The sequence below is a fragment of the Anser cygnoides genome, chromosome 2 (assembly GCF_040182565.1).
Source record: "Anser cygnoides isolate HZ-2024a breed goose chromosome 2, Taihu_goose_T2T_genome, whole genome shotgun sequence".
In the NCBI taxonomy this organism is placed as follows: Eukaryota; Metazoa; Chordata; class Aves; order Anseriformes; family Anatidae; genus Anser; species Anser cygnoides.
This window is the reverse complement of record NC_089874.1, coordinates 56,931,603-56,949,100: the sequence shown is the minus strand read 5'-3', so window position 1 is coordinate 56,949,100 and position 17,498 is coordinate 56,931,603. Positions and strand designations below refer to the sequence as shown.

Below are 17,498 nucleotides of genomic sequence, written 5' to 3'. Positions count from 1 at the left end.
TATCTGTACTTGTTTTTACTGTTATTGAAGTAAACTACATTTAAATCTGTAGTTTAGAAATACATGGTTATAAGAGACAATGGGTGGTGCATAGGCTGTGTAGCTGTGAAGAAGAAAGCTGTTGTGTATTCAGACATCAAAATAAGGTAGCAACTCCAGCATATAGCTTGAGATGCTGTAGTCAGGTGTGTTTTATTGTGTTTTTTAGATAATCTCTGAAAATTAACCCTACTTTCTTTGTATAGGCCTCATTCAACATACGCGTTGTTTCCCTTATATGGGGTAGCTAAAAGAAAGTTTCTTAGGTCAGCAAAAACGAATGATGCCATTTTAAAGTGAGATTTCATGCCTTGCATATGAGGTGTGTTCCTCCTCCAGCCCCCAGTAACAGAAGAGGAGAATAACATTTCCCTCTGTCATTTGAGGGCATTGTTCTAAAGTTTGGGGAGAAATATTACTTCTTTTTGATGTTGGCATAGGCAGAAACGACAAGGTTATTTGACAGTCCTGTTTCAGTTATGTTGCTGGAAAGCAGGGTTAAGAAGTGGGCTGTTGAAAACTGTCATATTGCTGCATGAAGTTGTCTGTATCAGCTGGAAACTGCAGAAGTAATTTTTTATGTAATTGTCGCTGGTCCTGGAGACATAATGCAATCTGAATTCACTGGTCCAGAGCTACTGAGCAGGTGATGTAACTTGGGCCGGTAGTCCTGTCTGTGACCTGGTCATCAACAGTCCATTTGCTTTGTGGTTGAGCGAGAAGGTACAGTGACAGTCAGTTCAAGTCTGGCTTGTACATACTCCTGCTAACATCACTTCCAAAGGTGAGAAATCTTACTGATGAAAAGGTTATGACTTAAAGTTGAGCTTTCAATTCATCCGTAGCCATGTTTGGCTCTTGGGAGGGCACCTTGCTCTTGGAGGTTGCACATAGACTGAGCTCTGGGAAATGGTGGACTTCTAAACTCCTGTTCTTTGTTATAGTCTCTGCATTTATTACTGTTTTCTCTATCCCCCAAAGCAGTGAGGATTGCAGCAATGGATTTTTGTTGTTGTTTTTGTAAAATGCTGAAAGTCAGAGTATTGTATGATAGCAGGTGGCGTGCATGGTGTCATGTTATGTAAGTTCTAAAAGCTGAAACCTTTTTAGCTAATGAGAGCTGTTGCAGAAGTGCTATAGATGTCTTATTGTCCCTTCTCTTTATTCTCCCTTGTAAATTTGGTGATAAGGACCATGGGTAACGAGACACAGCGTAACTAGTGTGGACCAGACTTGGTGAGGTTTTGCGTGCAAGAATCACAAAATTAATTTTGAAAATTACACTTATCCGTAGCAGTGAAATAGAACTTCATATTTTCCCTGGGTGCTTGTGTGTAATAATAACTGTGCTATGCAACAAAGCCTCGTTTTCCCTTTCTCTCTATACATGTAACACCATCTTAGTTGAACAAGTAAGTGCAAACATCTGCTTTTATAAATATGCTTTTGTAACTATTCTTATGCAGTGAAACTCCTGTTATGGTAATATATTAATAATTCCCTTTCCATTTTTCTGCATATGAATGAATCTGGAAAAAAAAAGTAGTTTGTATCATTATTCATCTGTTGCATTATTTACCAACTGTGTTAACTAGTAACTAGAAGAAGTAAATGTTTTGAATCTGTGCAGTTAGTAATATGGTAATATTCCATAGGAAGTTAGTGATATGATGTTAACATTCTGTAGTTACGCCTTTAATTGTAAAATTCAAATTGAAAGATAGCCAAAGGATGGTAATGTAATATCACATACGGTAGAAATTACTGTTTCTAAAGAAAATATATGTAGTGGACTGGATGAGAAAATAAAATGAAAATCAAAACTGAGTTCTTTCTTCATGGCATTTTTTGTTAATGGCTACATCTTGACTTAAACACAGATTATTTTAGGGGGATGCTAGGGAAAATCAGTACAGTGTGAATGAGGAACACATTGATTTTACAAGATTATTGAAGAAGGCAGCATTTGTAGATGCACCAGGGTATGTAGCAAGATTAGGAGGTGCTTCATTAGAGAAGTTACATATTTCTGTCATACATATGTAACTGCATCTGTTAGGCCACTGGTTACAACAGGCTTGCATGGACCTACTGGCACCTAGAGAGACACCAGAGTAAGAACCCTGGGTGTTGCTTCTCTCTGCAGCCTGCCTGGGAAGGGACCTTGTCCCACTCATGAATGATAATAATAGTTACTGTACTTTCTTTGACCTAATAAGGGGTTGGTCTTCTCTTGTGAACTTCTATACATGAGTGAAGTGTTCTGTATTAGTTATACCAAAATATTTTTACTAAAATACATTCTAATTCCAGGCTGCTAGCTTTTTACAGATTAGTAAAAGTGTCAGGGTCAGTTGCATTTTACAGGTTCTGATAGACAAGGAGAGTTGGTAGGCTGGTAGCTGTATCGTCTCTTGCTTGTGTGGAGAGTTGAAATAGTACTAGGTTTAAGGAACCAAAAAGTTTCTTTTCTCATGGATTCAAGAGAGAAAGTTAATTTTGTTGCTTTGTATTGCAGTGCTGACCTAGGGTTCAAGGTTGTGGGTGTGTTACATGCACTTCAGACCATGGCCATTCTCATGCAGTAAGAGGCGAGCGGCCACTTGTGGACCTTTGTTCTTCCTGGTGTTCATTGCTAAGTTGTGGAAATCCCATCATTTTTAGTTTTGTGGCAAGTTTGTTTTCCAGAAATGAAATACAAATAAGGTGTGATCTGTTTTACAGTGCAGCATGGTGATTCACGTGTCTCTAACAATCAGTTTGCTGTAACTATAGAAGCACAAAACAGCAAAGTTAAATTTTAAATGTACATTTTATAAGATACATATATTGATTGTATTCTGTTTTTTCTCTCCTAATTTTCCAAGTAATTGTTGCTCATGTTAAAAGAAAAAATAGCTACAGAAGCAGTTTCTCTGATTGCAACAAGTACTGTCTCATTTTGCAGATTTACATCATCTAAATAATTCTACATGTTTTTTACTTAGAATTTGAGATTTAAATACTTGTGGGTGATGGATAGTAAATGACTATGAGGAATGTTAACTTATGTGTTATTTGGGTAAGGACTGATTTGCTGACTGAAAAAACTGAATGTTGTGTGTTCCCCTTTCCCAATAATTTGCAGGGGGAGCAGACAGGTAGGGTATAATATTATCTTTAATCTTAAACTGTGGAATCTGGAGTGCAACATAAAAAGTCTAGAAGTGGCTGTGACGAAGTACCTATGATGTATTTTGGATCCTGGAAGTATATCTTCATCTTCCACTGCTCAGAGGTCAAAAACAAATAACAGGGTTTATCAGGTCTTGGCACATACTATACTTGAACTTACAGAAGGATTCACATGGCCCTTTGCCAGCAGACTCCATAACAGGACAGGTTTATCGTAGGGCTGTATTCTTTTTTTCTGTAGAAGCATGGCAAAGAGTAATGATATGTTTCACTGTGTTTTGAGTATTACAACATTTCAGTGAATGCACTCAAGGGTAAGTTGATCCTGATTTATTACAACTTGATTATTGTGAATTATTTTTTTTAATCATGTTACCTCCTTTGTCACTCTAGGAAATCTTCTTAATTTGGTTGCTACAGAGGATGAGCCATATTAAAATTGCAAATAAATTTGGAGGACTTGTAAAAATGGATCTTTATTCTGTGCATTCAATTAGTTGTTCTTTCTTCTGACCATTATTGGCTGCATGTTCTCTTGCTCATACAATGACATTCAAGGAAGTGATGTTATTTTACTTAACACAGAAATTAATGTAAGCATGTATCTACCAGACACAAAATTCTCTGCTCCCAAAATACCTTGGACTTTCAGATTACCTGTGATAGAATCTCGAGTCTAGAAGAGTTTAGTGATAAAAGAAGAAAAATAATGATATTAAATATCTTGTGGTTATCTTGGATATGTATCATGGTGTTTGTTAAACCATGAGTTATCACAGAACCATGAGTTGGTGTGAAATAGTGGAGGGAGGAAACACTGTTGTGTAGGGAGCAAACACTTCATGTCAGGATAGTGTCTGCTGCTTGGAACAATTATTTCTGTTACATTTTTTATTAGTGTTAGGTTTTTATTGTCAACTGTGCTGACAGAGGTACCTATAGGCTTTGGACAGATCTGGATACTAACAGTTGCATGTTGTAGTGAATTGCTGAATTGCAAAATTAAATTCCTTTGGTTCTGGATCATGGATTTCTCATCTGTGTAAATGAAAATGTTCCAAAGAGATCACTAATTTTGTATTTTTTACTCTAGTACTAATGAATTTGATTGGACTGTTTTGTAATATATGCATCTTTTTTTTTTTCCTTTTGCAGATTTTCTTCCTGGGAAGCATTGCTGTTTGCATATAAAGAATATCTTAGAGTTACTGCAACTGAGTTTAGAATGTTGCTTTACTTCTGATTCTGATGGAGGAATAACCAGATCTCAGGCTGCTGCACTGGAAGACTTTGCAGGAAATACAAAATGTCGTCTAATAGGAGTCAGAACCCGCACGGACTTAAACAAATAGGTCTTGACCAGATATGGGATGACCTAAGAGCTGGAATTCAACAGGTTTACACCAGACAAAGTATGGCAAAATCCAGATACATGGAACTCTACACGTATCCTAGCATCTAAGCCAATTAGTACTTTCATTCTTTCACTGTTGGTAGATTAAAAATAATTTTTTACATTTTTAAATTCAAAATTGCTTCATAACAAGTTGATTTAGTAATGTTTAAGAATATATTTTTATTTTGAAGATCAGCCTTTTCTGTTTAATGATCAGCCTTTTCTGTTTACTCTTACTGGCAAGTAAGCAGAAAGATTCATTGTTCTGGAAAACTCTTAGTTATGTATACTTCCGAATTTCAGGTTTGATTGTGATTGTTTGATAGAGCACATATTTAAACTTTTTATTAATTAACTTTTTTTCCTTTATATGTTAGATTTTGGCATTATTTTGTGGGTCTGACTTGTAATGTCCAGTTACCTTGAAAAATTTTCTCTTCTGAACCTCAAAATAGTTCTTTAATCTGAGTTGTTTTTATGATTTTTCTAGCCGGTGTGAGGATGTGCCCAATGGATTTCTCTTGAATTGCTCAGTCATATCCAAGAGCTGTTGAAGTTTTCCAGCATCTCCTATTCTGTAGATTGTTGCTGTGTTCATCCTTGTATGTGTATACTGAACTACTACTTGGAAAACTTCAGGAAACTTGTTTCTGTCAGGTAGTGTGTCAGGATTGAGGTCAAGGAGTTGAAGGTAACTCCCACCCTCTACTCTGCTCTTGTGAGACCTCCCACTTGGGGCACCATGTTCAGCTCTGGGGACCGCAGCACAAGAAGGACATGGTTGTATTAAAGCAAGTCCAGAGGAGGGCCATGAAGGTGATCAGAGGGCTGGAGCACCTCTTCTATGAAGACAGGCTGAGGGAGTTGGGGTTGTTCAGCCTGGAGAAGAGAAGGCTCTGGGGAGACCTTACAGCAGCCTTCTGGTACCTAAAGGGAGCCTACAGGAAAGCTGGAGAGGGATTCTTTGTCAGGGAGTGTAACGATCGGACAAGAAGTAATGGTTTTAAACTAAAAGAGGATAGATTTAGATTAGATATAAGGAAGAAATTCTTTACTCTGAGGGTGATGAGGCACTGGCATGGGTTGCCCAGAGAAGCTGTGGATGCCCCATCCCTGCAAGTGTTTGAGGCCAGGTTGGATGGGGCCTTGGGCAACCTGGTCTGGTGGGGGCATCCCTGCCCATGGCAGAGGGTTGGAATTAGATGATCTTTATGGCCCCTTCTAATCCAAACCATTCTGTGATTCTATGATCTTCAATCACTGATTTTTTAAAGAGACATGTGCCTCTTCCTGTATTACAGATTCAGTGTTTAACTTAAGTACATTGTTTGGAAAGTGATAAATCCTGCTTTTGTGCCTTTTGTAAAAAGTGACAGGCAGTTGGATTTGACGAGGAACCACAGTAAGATGAAATCTCTCACCTGTTCTCTGTTTTGCATCTGTTGGTCAGTATTCATTCTAAGAACCTTCTACTGCCCAGTAGACTTAAGTACTGTTTAAGAAGATTGTGGTACAGCAAAGTGTATAGACATATGACAAAAGAAATTAAATAGTTGTATGCATTTCCTTACTTCAAGTAATTTTGATAGTTTTCTTAATTTTTGGAGATTTTTATTAAAGGTTATTTTTCTGATACATAAATTAATCTTAAAATTGTTGTTGGCACTTATTTGGAATTGTGCCTCAAAATTTAGTCTATTTTTGTTAACTTATTTGAAGAGACAGCTTAAAAAAAAACAACAGTGCAAGGCAATATAAGTCAACTAGTTCTGTGGTTCTCTGGACTTTCTAAGGAGACAGAAATGTTTGTTTTCTGCATGCATAATCTCAGAGCAGGTGTTTTCTAAATCGGAGTGTTTTCTAGATCAGAGAATATTGAAGAGGTGAACCAAGAAATCTTGTTTCTGAATGATAATTCTAAAGACTTCAATCCCTACTCTTTCAGATTCCTTTGTGCTTCTGATTTCAGGATGTACTTTTTTTTTTTGGTCAAATGAGACCATGACCAAATGTTTTTTTTAGCGCAGCACATACTCTTGTGATTCATTTTTGTCCCACCACCTATGTCAAAGCACCTAACCAGAAGAGCAGTCCTTTAGAGAAGGTGTGATATTTTTATTTACTGCTCCTTGCACAGTTATGATGGATTGTACTGTAATTACTTTTTGATATATGTTCTTTGTTTCCTGTTGAGAACTTTCTTATAGAAACAAAATTCCTTTAGAATGGTGCTTGTTGTTTTCCCTTTTTTTTTTTCCTTTAGCAATAATTAGTTTGGAGGCTGTTAGGAAAAGGACTAGGTTGTAAAAGTCAGTTCTGTAACAGTGATGAAGTTTGTGGAACCCGGGAGAAAACCAACAAATTTTGATATCACTGCACAGGACAATTTTGATATCGCTGCACATGAGAGGGTAGTTTACTGATAAGTTGTTCTGTCTCCCTTATACAAAGGGAAAATGAGCTCAAGCCACCGTTCTGCAACAAAAACAACAAAAGAGGAACCTCACTTGTTGCAATAAGTCAGGGAGTAGTATTACCAATGTATGCAGAGTATTTCTCCATGTCATTTGATCTATTTTGACACAACTGGCAGTGGGTCTGTCCAAGAAAGCACCATCCTTGCAAAGCAAGTTGTGAGCTTCTGAACTCTTGATGGAACATCTATTACTTTGTTTACTCTTATAACAATACAAATAAGAACAAGTTGAATAAGTCACTTATATTCATGGCCATCTCTTCCCAACATCCATCTGGCAATGGTAAAATATTTGTACATCTTCCATTTTACTATTTTTTTTTTTACAGAAGCTGTTGACAGTTTTTTAAACTAATTATTTGATAAGTCTGTGATTTATTTTCCTCAGATGATCTGGGATTTCTGCACATTCAGATTTAAATCCTGCAGTGGAGGGAATGAAAAGATTTGGTAACTTGCCCTGTTTTATGTATCCTAAACAGATACTCAGACCAGGTATTAGACTATCAGAAAACTTTCCTGCGCTATATTGAACTAGCATGAATTTTCACAGTGGCTTACCCAAAAAGCTGAATAACTTCTTGAAGTTATTCTTCTCTTCCTCAAAGAAGTCTTCAATGATCGATGAATGGAAAGCTCAGTGGTTCACCATTATTTCATACCTGTGCACTTCTTATTTGAAAACTCAAGATTTTTTTGTCATAAACTCATGCTCTTACTGTCTTACTTCACAAAACATAATCTGGGAAGCGTTTATAGATTATTTTTAGGCAGTGTAATTATTTTATACGTATGTTGAACAGAGGAACCTTTTTGTTCATTTGTAATATGTAAGGAATGTGTTCAGCTGGGGAGAAGAACTGTTTAAGGATTCTAGGCATCATTAATTTACTGTGAATAAGATTTCAGTCTACGTGAAGCAGAGAGAGAGAGCTTAAAATGTTTTAATTGGTAATAGGAAGAGTACTATGGAAGGTTTGATTATTTTACTGAAAAGTGCATCTACAGTGTCCAAATCAACGTTATTATATTATTGTCCCTTTATTAACAACTTGGCAATTATTTTTGAAAAGAATTGTATTAGGTATTTTAAAGTAAGGATAAGTAAAGGTTAGGCTTTTCTGTCTAATTTCATTATTTTATGAACATCTTTCCCTTGCTTCTAAATTTGCTTACAGTGATTCAACTTTTTAAACTTACTTTAATGAAGTAGTAGTTATTGATTATCCCTTGCATCAAGTAATTGTACATCAGAAAAGGTTATTGTGTTTTTTTCTCAGATTTTAGCACGCAATAAGGGAAAAACATTATTATATATATTGTAGTATATTTACATTCTAAAAATGCCAGACAACTCAGGATAATCTCCATGTTCATAAAATAAAATATATAAATACATGAAACATGTTTTTGCCTGTGGATAGATTCAGCACCAGTAGAACATTTTGCCCAAGGAGAATCATGAAGTTATTGCTTCTTTTGTAGCCCTTGTCCTGATAGCTTTTTACTGAAATTCTTGTAAGATTCTTTAGTTAAGATTTTTAATAAGCAGAAGTACGTTAAAACTGTAAGAATCTTTTATTTACTGATCCCACGAATCTGTTGTTACTGGGCAGTACAGCATCTTTGTTGTTGTTGTTGTTTTTTTCTTAACGGACCTTATTCTTTCTGTACAGTAAAAGATACTGGGATGCTAGGGTATGCAGTTCTTAAACCTCAGAAACAGTTCCACTTTCTTCTGAGATTCTAAGCTATCCTTTCACGTTAATGGCAAATTGAGGTTGCTCTGTATACATCAAAGCAGCCTCCACTGTGCTAGTAGTAATCCTATTTACATTCAATACAATATTTCTTAGCATTTCTTGTGTGAAAGTTAGAGCTTATGTGGAATGTGAAGGTAGAAGTAAATGCATTTGTGGTAGAAGTAAATGAATTTGTTTACTTTTTTTGAAGGGTACACATGGTTGTGCAGAAATGTAGGTATAATGGTGCAGTCTTGTGTATACTTATAAAAATTGCTGCTTTGGTTTTAAAGAAGTGCAGAATATATTTATATTAGTGTGATCAGTTCCTTCTTTATTTTTATCTCTATGCTGATCGCTTGCTGTTCTACTTGCTTGTAGTAACCAAGAATATTCTGTACAAAATCAACTTCTGTCAATGCACAGAACTTTAAACTTAACCTCAGTTATGGTGGTTCTTACACATTGACATAAAGACTACACTTCGTGTAGCTATTTGAGTTTGAAAATCTGTATTTTCCTTGTAACTCAGTGCTTCTCTGCTATTCTTTTGGTTTTATGCCACGCAGATGGAAACAAGAAGTTGTCTATTAGTCTTTAGATGGCTTTTGCTGGAAGTTTCTCAATCTCAGACTTACATAAATGTATGTGAATTCAATTATGCCTGGATTCTCATAGCAGCATGCATGGCTGATTCTGTAATAGGTCCTACATTCACTGCCTCAGTCTTTCCCTGACTAACATGGGTATAGCTTAACAAAGCAGTAGTATGTCATATAAAGACTTAAATGTGTAATTGATCATAGAATAAATTGTATTGAAACTCGGAGAATGTGTGGGGCTGGAGCCGATGTCTTTTTTGTTTGACCTTTGTTTGAACTGCTTTGTGGGGTATCTGTAACCTTTCCTAACTGAATTAGCTTAAAAATGGGCTCTTGCTGATACCTTCCTGAAAAGAATTAAGGCTTCTGGTTTTATTTTTTGGTCGGTTGTTTTTTTGTATGTTGTTTTTTTTTCCTTCCCATTGCTATTCCTCAGAAAGCTGAATTTCAGGTTTAAAGCACTTGTTCTGAAAAGTGACTTGATCTTGGCAACCTCGTCATTTCAAAAACCTGTGCAAAATTTCATTAATCTGTTTGTTTTACGAGGTGTTAAAGTCATATAGACATGTATACTTCTCTTAGAATTTCTATTTATGCACGAGATGGTTTTGTGAAATTCACCCGACATAATCTGGACACGTGAGTTGAAGTGACTTTAATCTGTCTGAAGAAAATGCGTAAAGCAGTTCTCTATTGAAAATGGTAAGCTGAACTGTTTTATTGAAAGTGGTTTTACAAGAATACAAAATTTCCATAGCCTTTCCTAGCAATTTTTTTTTGTTGTTGATGTTTTCAATAACTTTCTGTATGATGTTCTTGCATTACTTTGGTATAATTAAGGAAAATGCAAATTTTTGACAAATCTATAACTAATCTGAACTTGTTTGTGTCGACCTACTCTTAAGGTAACAGCACTTGGCATAGAGTTAATTACTGATTTAGATATGTAAAATAGCAAATTTATGCTTTATCTTCATTATAAAGAGACTGAAAGCAATAACAGAAAAACTCTGGTTAGAAGGTGGTTTGGCTTTGTCTTCTTGTTGTAAAAGCTTTGTGGTCATTTCACTGCCATAAATAACGTAGCTTTGTGCTAAATTATATTATTTCTGCTTACCTTTCACTTCCTTTTATTTTTACATATCTGTACTCCAGCTATGCTATTTTCATAGCAATATGGGAGAACTTTGGGGACCCAGCTGTGCTACTGAAAGGGGAATCAGTTATTACCTCAGAAGCACAGCTTTCTTTATATAAATTTAAAATTAGAGACTCATGAAACTAAGTAATTCACACCCATTGGTGTAAAATCTGAGTGTTTTCCTGTTGTATTCAATTACAAAATTGATACTTGTCTCCCATATTTTGTCTGCACTTGCTCCTTGAGGAAAAAAAGCTTCATGAAGTATTTTGGTACTTTTCTGGGGAAAGGGTTAGTTTAGAGGTGACCATAGCACTCTCAAGCTTACTGTTTTCATGGTGTACTTGCTCAAAAAGTTTATGCAGTACTGCTGAAAGACTGTTTCACTTCCCCCGTGCTGACACAGAAGTTTAGAACCTCTCAAGCATATGATCTGGGAAAAGGAAAAATGGTTAGTTGTCATGGCAGTCGCTTCCTCAAATCCACACTGAATGTCTGCATGAACTCCTTTCCTACGAGAAAAGTAGGTGGCAAGGATGGAGATTAAGCCTTCCAGGTGCATTTTGTTTGTCAGGATTGTTTCCTTCAGTAGGTATGTTGTACAAAGCCATGAATTCATTATGAAATGGTAGCTGCTTAGCTTTAGAAACCGGGTAAAGGTTGTTTTAAAAGCAGTGTAAATTGTATTGAAGACAAAGATGGTAAAATTAATTTTAGTCTTTGGATGCTTCTTGAATCACATTTTAGAGAGTTTTAGAGAAGAATAAAGTTTTGAAAGGTTTTTCATCTCAACTTACACAATACTGAATAAATTTACAAACTTGCTTTTCGTCTCCTACCTCAAATCTTAATTTTAGATAAATAAATCTAATTCCTCTTTCACTACAAAGATGACATAAAGATTCATCTAATCCTTAAGATGGTTTGTCCCCTTGCTGAACCAAGCTTGAAGTTTAGAAGCCAGAAGCTTTGGGCACAATGCAACTTCACTGTAGTGTAAGCTATTGATAAATTAATTTCTCTGATTGTTGTAATATGTTAATCACTATGCAGAACTGTGCAAACATCCACAGAAATGTTTCCTAATAGACATTTGGGTATGTACTTGACTTCCAAAGTACGAGGCAGTTGAAGGAGATTAGTTTGCTTTCTGCAACCAAGAAATATTTTTATAGCATTCTTCTTGTGATTCTCAGATGGACTGGCATGTACTTTGCTGCAGGCAGCACATCTCTGATTTTGTTTTGCATATGTCAGTCTTTCTGTCAGTGGTTGGCTTTACCAGACGGGGATGCAGATTGTAAACAAAGCCTAAGAGAGTATTCTTTTATGCATAATATGTCAAAGAGTTGTTTGCACTTACAAACTGCCTTCTGCACAGGCAAACTGTAACTTCATTTTGACTTGCGTAGAACAACTAAAATAGAGTATTTGGAAAGTGCCATCTTGGACACTTTGGCTAGTGAGACTCAAGCTGGAACTACAAGTAAAGGTGGCTATTACTGGTATATTTTTACTTCATCTCTGAGGTGATTACTGTAAGGAATGGACAAAAGATCTCAAAATCTTTCTCAGCATTTACTTTACAGGAAGTCCTGGATTTAACAGTAAAATGTATGGGGCTGAAAAAAAGCTTATGTCTTCTAGCCTTGGTCTTTTATTTTTCTGAAGGCTGTTGGGATGATTGTTGGAGAAGAGCAGAAAGAGTATTATTATCATCAGGCTGTATTCACAAAAAACATAAGAATTACTCACCATCTGGGTTCCTTGTATTTTTAGGCTTGATCAAAGCCACTTGGGTTAGGAGAGCTACGAGAAGGAGGAGGCAGAACTCCAAGCTCAGTATTTAGAAATCAAAACCCTAAATTCCTTGCATCATTATGGAGGGACTTCCCATACACAATCCAGAGCACCTTAGGTTAAATATTTTAAAGTTAAACTGTGAAATAAGCCCTGCTTTTCTTCTTCGTGGGAGGGAAATGTTTTGTATCCAGAGAAGATTTGTTGTACTGTATAGCATTGCTCACTTGAATGGGGAATTCTGAAATCTGAGTCTAGATGATAAAAGCAGTGACAGTGCCAGGAAAGTTGAACAAACAAGTAGCTAGGAGCTGAAAGAAATCGATAATGTTCAGGTAATAAGTGGCTGATAAGAGATTAGGAAGCTGATAAAGCTTTGGTTACTAAGCACAAATAAAGGTTTCAGACTGTTGTTTGCTATCATTATTTGGCACCTAGAAGAGGTAACACAGGTAAGGACTGAGGTTATAATATACATTTTCAAAAATGATTAATTTTTGGCAAAGAGCATTATCGTTTTGGGTAGAATGAGATGACTTTCTAAGCAAGCATGTGAGTATAGGATAGAAAAAAATTTTTCTTTTGAAATTCATCAAAAAAAATTGAGTCTCTTTCCTTGTGGTGTAGAGTACACTCTGAAGCTGAAAACCCAGTTTAAGATTCTGAGTTGTTTATGAAATATTTCTTAAAGAAATTGCAAAGGAGGTAACTGAGTATTTTTCAGATTTTTTTCTGCTTGAGCTTTACTGTTTAAATACCAGCAGCAAGTCTGTTATGACTGTAATGGACTGTGTATTTTGGGTTTCTAATTCCCTTGGTATTTAATCACACTGATATCTTTCATTTTATTGTGCTGGTCTTTCAGAAGGGAACGAAAAAGCCAAATCTCGGCAATATACTAATTTCCTAATGTGCGGCATACCATGGGCAAAGCCTGTCTAGTGGTTAAAGCTTGACCCAATAGTTAAAACACAAGTTAAAGCTAAATTAGACCTTTTAGATCACTTATTACAACATTGCTCTAATGAGAGATGTGACTCAAAAGCCTGCCCTTAGACTATCAGTAGAAGCATGACTGCTCAGTACCTTTCTTCTTGCTGGCTAATTGTTTATTGAGTGAGTCATCACAGTAACTTTTGTTGTCACATCATCAATGTCCAGTTGCATTCATTGTTACTGACCTAGCTTGTTTCTTTGTGGAGTGCAGTTTCTTTTAGGATGCTTTCTTACATGAAGTATTTCAAGCAATGTGATTTCCACTTACTACTTTGGAAGAGTTCTGAATATTTGAATGTGTGGTGGTGGTGGTGGTTTTTTTTTTCTTCCAGAAAACAGAATGTTCTCCTGAAATGTCATGCTAACAGATACAATAAGTCTTCCAGGTTGTACTAATATGAGAGGAAAAAATACTGCAAGCAGATAGTTCAGTTACGCTTCTAGCTGTAAATTGGGTTTCGTTGAATCTCATCATGAAGTTCTCTTTATGTTGAGGAAGGTGTTGAAATTTCTTTCTCTTCATATGAAAGCTTATGTATGTTTAGAAAGCCATTATAATTCATCAGATAAATTCAATTCAAACCTTAAAAACAACCTTCTCAGAAAATTCCACTACTTCATTTTGTTGGTGGTCTTGTTAGGTAAATTTAATGTTCCTATCAGTATTTGCAGTGCAGTCCACAGTGCACACTTCTGCTACAGATAGTTCTGCTTAAAATTACTTTATTTTTCTTAGCTTTGATTTTATTTTATGTGAGTTAATGTAATATATGGTGAAGTCATTTACAGTAATACAAAAATAGTTTCTTTAAATTAACTTGATTTTTTTTATTGTATTCTTAATGTCCTGTGCTCACACATACATATTCCTTAACTTCCTTGTCAGTCACGTTTATAACTACTGTACTAGTGTACACCAGTCTAATCAAGCACGTGGAGCTGGAGTACCTCCTTCTAAATCAAAAAAGGGCCAAACACCTGGAGGTGCTCAGTTTGTGGGTTTGGAGTTGTACAAACGCCTAAAAGAATTTCTGAAGAATTACTTGACAAATCTTCTTAAGGTAAGATGGAATGTTAGATCAATTGGTGATTGTAGTAATATGGGCTGACTTGAGGAAAAACTTGTACCAACAAAACTGGAACCGTGTGCAGTCATTGGAAGTAAATTGAATGATCTTGAAATCTGCTTTCATCTCAAGCATTACATTAAACATTAGAAGGTATTGTAGGCTTTACCTCGGCATAAGCTTTTTTTCCCCCTCTTCCTGCCAAAGGGGTGTGTATGTGTGTTATAAAAGTAACGTTATATGTCATCTTAAATTGTCCTGTAACTTGTACAAGTATAGCCAGACTTTCTAAGCTGTTAACCAGCATATTAGTAGTGCTGAAAAAATGGCTGCCTGTAACGTTGAAAATGCCTGATGGTAGACCTTAATTTATTATAATTGATACATTACTAATAGAGCAATGGGCTGCATTGTAAGAGAAAATTTTCCTATTTGTTTTTGGAAAAGGGTTCAATATTAAGGAACCATGCTTTTGATTTTTAGGATTTTAGTTTTGAGCAACAGTAAAAGAATTCTTAGTCTTGAAGTCTACCTTGTAATTAATTTACATGGCTGCATGAAGGTGTCTCAAGGTTTTATTCAGAATGCATTTCTGTTTTATTTCCATGTCAATTCAAACTGTACTGGTCCAGTTTGGAAAGATACCTGAATCTCTGCATAGTACTTCTCCCTCACCCTAGCACACTCATCAGTGCAGCTGTCTGTTTCTAATATAGAGCCATCTCTCTCTTTCAGGAGAGAGCGTCTTTGTCTATGCTTTCCTTTCATGATTTTTGTGTTGTTTGATTTTTTTGTTTTGTTTCGGGAGTATTGTGTTTTGTTTTGTACTTTTTTTTATTGCAAAAGTAAAATTATTAGCCCTGTTTCCTATAAATTTATTTCATGGCATACATTTATTGTATACCCTTATGTCTTTTTACCTTAAATACTACTTTTTTTTATAAAAAATACTACTAATTTTGCCCGATACTACTGGCAAACTTTTGGTTGTGTTTGTTTTTTTTTTTTTTTAGGACGGTGAAGATTTGATGGATGAGAGTGTGCTGAAATTCTACACTCAACAGTGGGAAGACTATAGGTTTTCAAGCAAAGTACTGAATGGGATATGTGCCTACCTCAATCGACATTGGGTTCGTCGTGAGTGCGATGAAGGTCGTAAAGGAATATATGAAATTTATTCGGTAGGTAGCCTTTTGAAGTGAGTGATTTGTCCATTTTGTCTGTCTTATTTGCGCTCTCATCCTACAAATCACTCCTTGAAACTTCCTATTTGTAGGACATTTACCAAAGTTTTGAAGTGGGCATCATAGAATTTGTTAAAAGAAATTGCACCTCTTCCCTTATCCCCCACACCATTATATTATAAAAGTTTGATGGGTCTAAACCTGAGGATGTATAATCCACTTGGTACCTATTGGGACTACCAGTATCAATCTGACAAGAGCTGTCCCTTCTTGATATTTGCTGCTTGTACTGTTATCTGTATGTATCTACATAGCCTTGTCTTTCCACTTAGAATTCAGTCAAGTGTTTGAAATACAAGACCAGGAAGAGAATTGCCTTTTTCTGTTAACTTCAATGCATCTCTACAAATCTTTTAGCATTCAAACTGTTAAGATTTAGACAACATTTGGTTTGTAATATCAGTCTGGAAGATTGATATGTGATCTTGATTTTTTTTAAATTTTTTTCAAATATAATAAGAGAAGAACATGGTTATCCAAGATGAAGATTTTCTGCTAAAAGTACATTTTTTTTATAATGGATAAGTATTTTCCTTGCTGGAGATGCATTAGGAAATGTGTTGTTTTACTGTTTCACTAAAATAACTTTGTGTAGGGTAGAAAAACAGTTGATATCCTTACTTACCTCCCTCTCCACTCTTCTACCTTTCACTAGTCTAGCACTAAGGGATTGTGCCAGCCTGAAAATCATTAACAGAAAAAGCAGTATAACGTCAAAGTAATATGCAAGGTTTGTTATTTTTCAGAGCTGGCAGTGGATCACTGTCAGAAAAGGGGACACCTTAGGTAACTCTACCTTAAGTAGAGTTAGCAGTAAAGCAAAAGGTAATTTTTCTGTGAAACAGTTTTATTGCATGAGAAATTTGTGTGCCAGAACATAATCGTAAAAATAAGTCCTGATTACTTAGTGTACTATGTCAATTTTCCTTAAAGAGTTACACTCTGTGTGTGTGTACAAGTACTTTTTTTTTTTTTTTTTAACTCCATCTTTCACCTCTCTTCCTCTAGCTTGCCTTGGTGACCTGGAGAGACTGCTTATTCAGGCCATTAAATAAGCAGGTATATTTATATACATACATGTATGTGTGTACAGATTGTATGACTATAGCATTATTTTAGATGGTTAATTTTATATATTCTTGGTGATTGCTCCAAGGAGAACTAGGGGCACAAAAAAGCCCCAGAAAATAAAATAGATTTCTGCTCCTTTTTTGTGATGTTAGGAAGATAAAATATTTTGAGGGAATTAACCTTGCCTTAATTTTATTTATTTATTTGTTTTTAGTAGTTGAACTTTGATATCAACACTGCTCCGTTATCTCTTTCCTTAGAGGATCCTTGGTGTTATTTAATGAAGCTAGCCTTAAATGAAGTAACAACTTCTAATATTTGCAGGACAGGCAGGAGTACATACTGACAGTGATGCCTTAAGGTTTGAGAAAGTCAGGATTTTGAGAGAACAGATAGTGAGGAGGCTGAGATTTTGATCCAGATTTTGATCTCATGTTACTATGGATCTTTTAACTTACTCTGATGCCTGGGAGATTCAAGTCAAACAAATATTTTTTAATTAGTGAATCAGTACAATATAAAACAAGATGATTCTATCACAATGAAATATTGTGTTTATGTATATTTCACTCTTATGTACTAGTTCTTTATGATGAAAAGATGTACTGTATTATGAAAGTATTAGTTGTATTTCAGTGTAAAGGAGCAGTAGTTATACCACGGTATCCATCAGCATGAACAATAGCTTTCTTTTAAAGTACAGGTGGTTAGTTAGCTCTTATTGCAATGTTTTCTTGTATTTCAGGTATA

General features: G+C 35.6%; 1 protein-coding gene across 2 annotated transcripts in view; it reads left to right on the top strand.

Annotated features, from left to right (window-relative positions):
* The window catches only part of CUL1 (cullin 1), a 49,249-nt gene that overhangs the window by 9,630 nt on the left and 22,121 nt on the right, over positions 1–17,498 (top strand). For both annotated transcript variants that reach the window (XM_048048996.2, XM_048048997.2), the window contains exons 2-5: positions 4,369–4,659; positions 14,253–14,427; positions 15,447–15,614; positions 16,686–16,736. In XM_048048996.2, coding sequence (XP_047904953.1) covers positions 4,520–4,659; positions 14,253–14,427; positions 15,447–15,614; positions 16,686–16,736 — 534 coding nt within the window. In that variant the 5' untranslated portion in view covers positions 4,369–4,519. The remainder of the gene's footprint in view (positions 1–4,368; positions 4,660–14,252; positions 14,428–15,446; positions 15,615–16,685; positions 16,737–17,498) is intronic.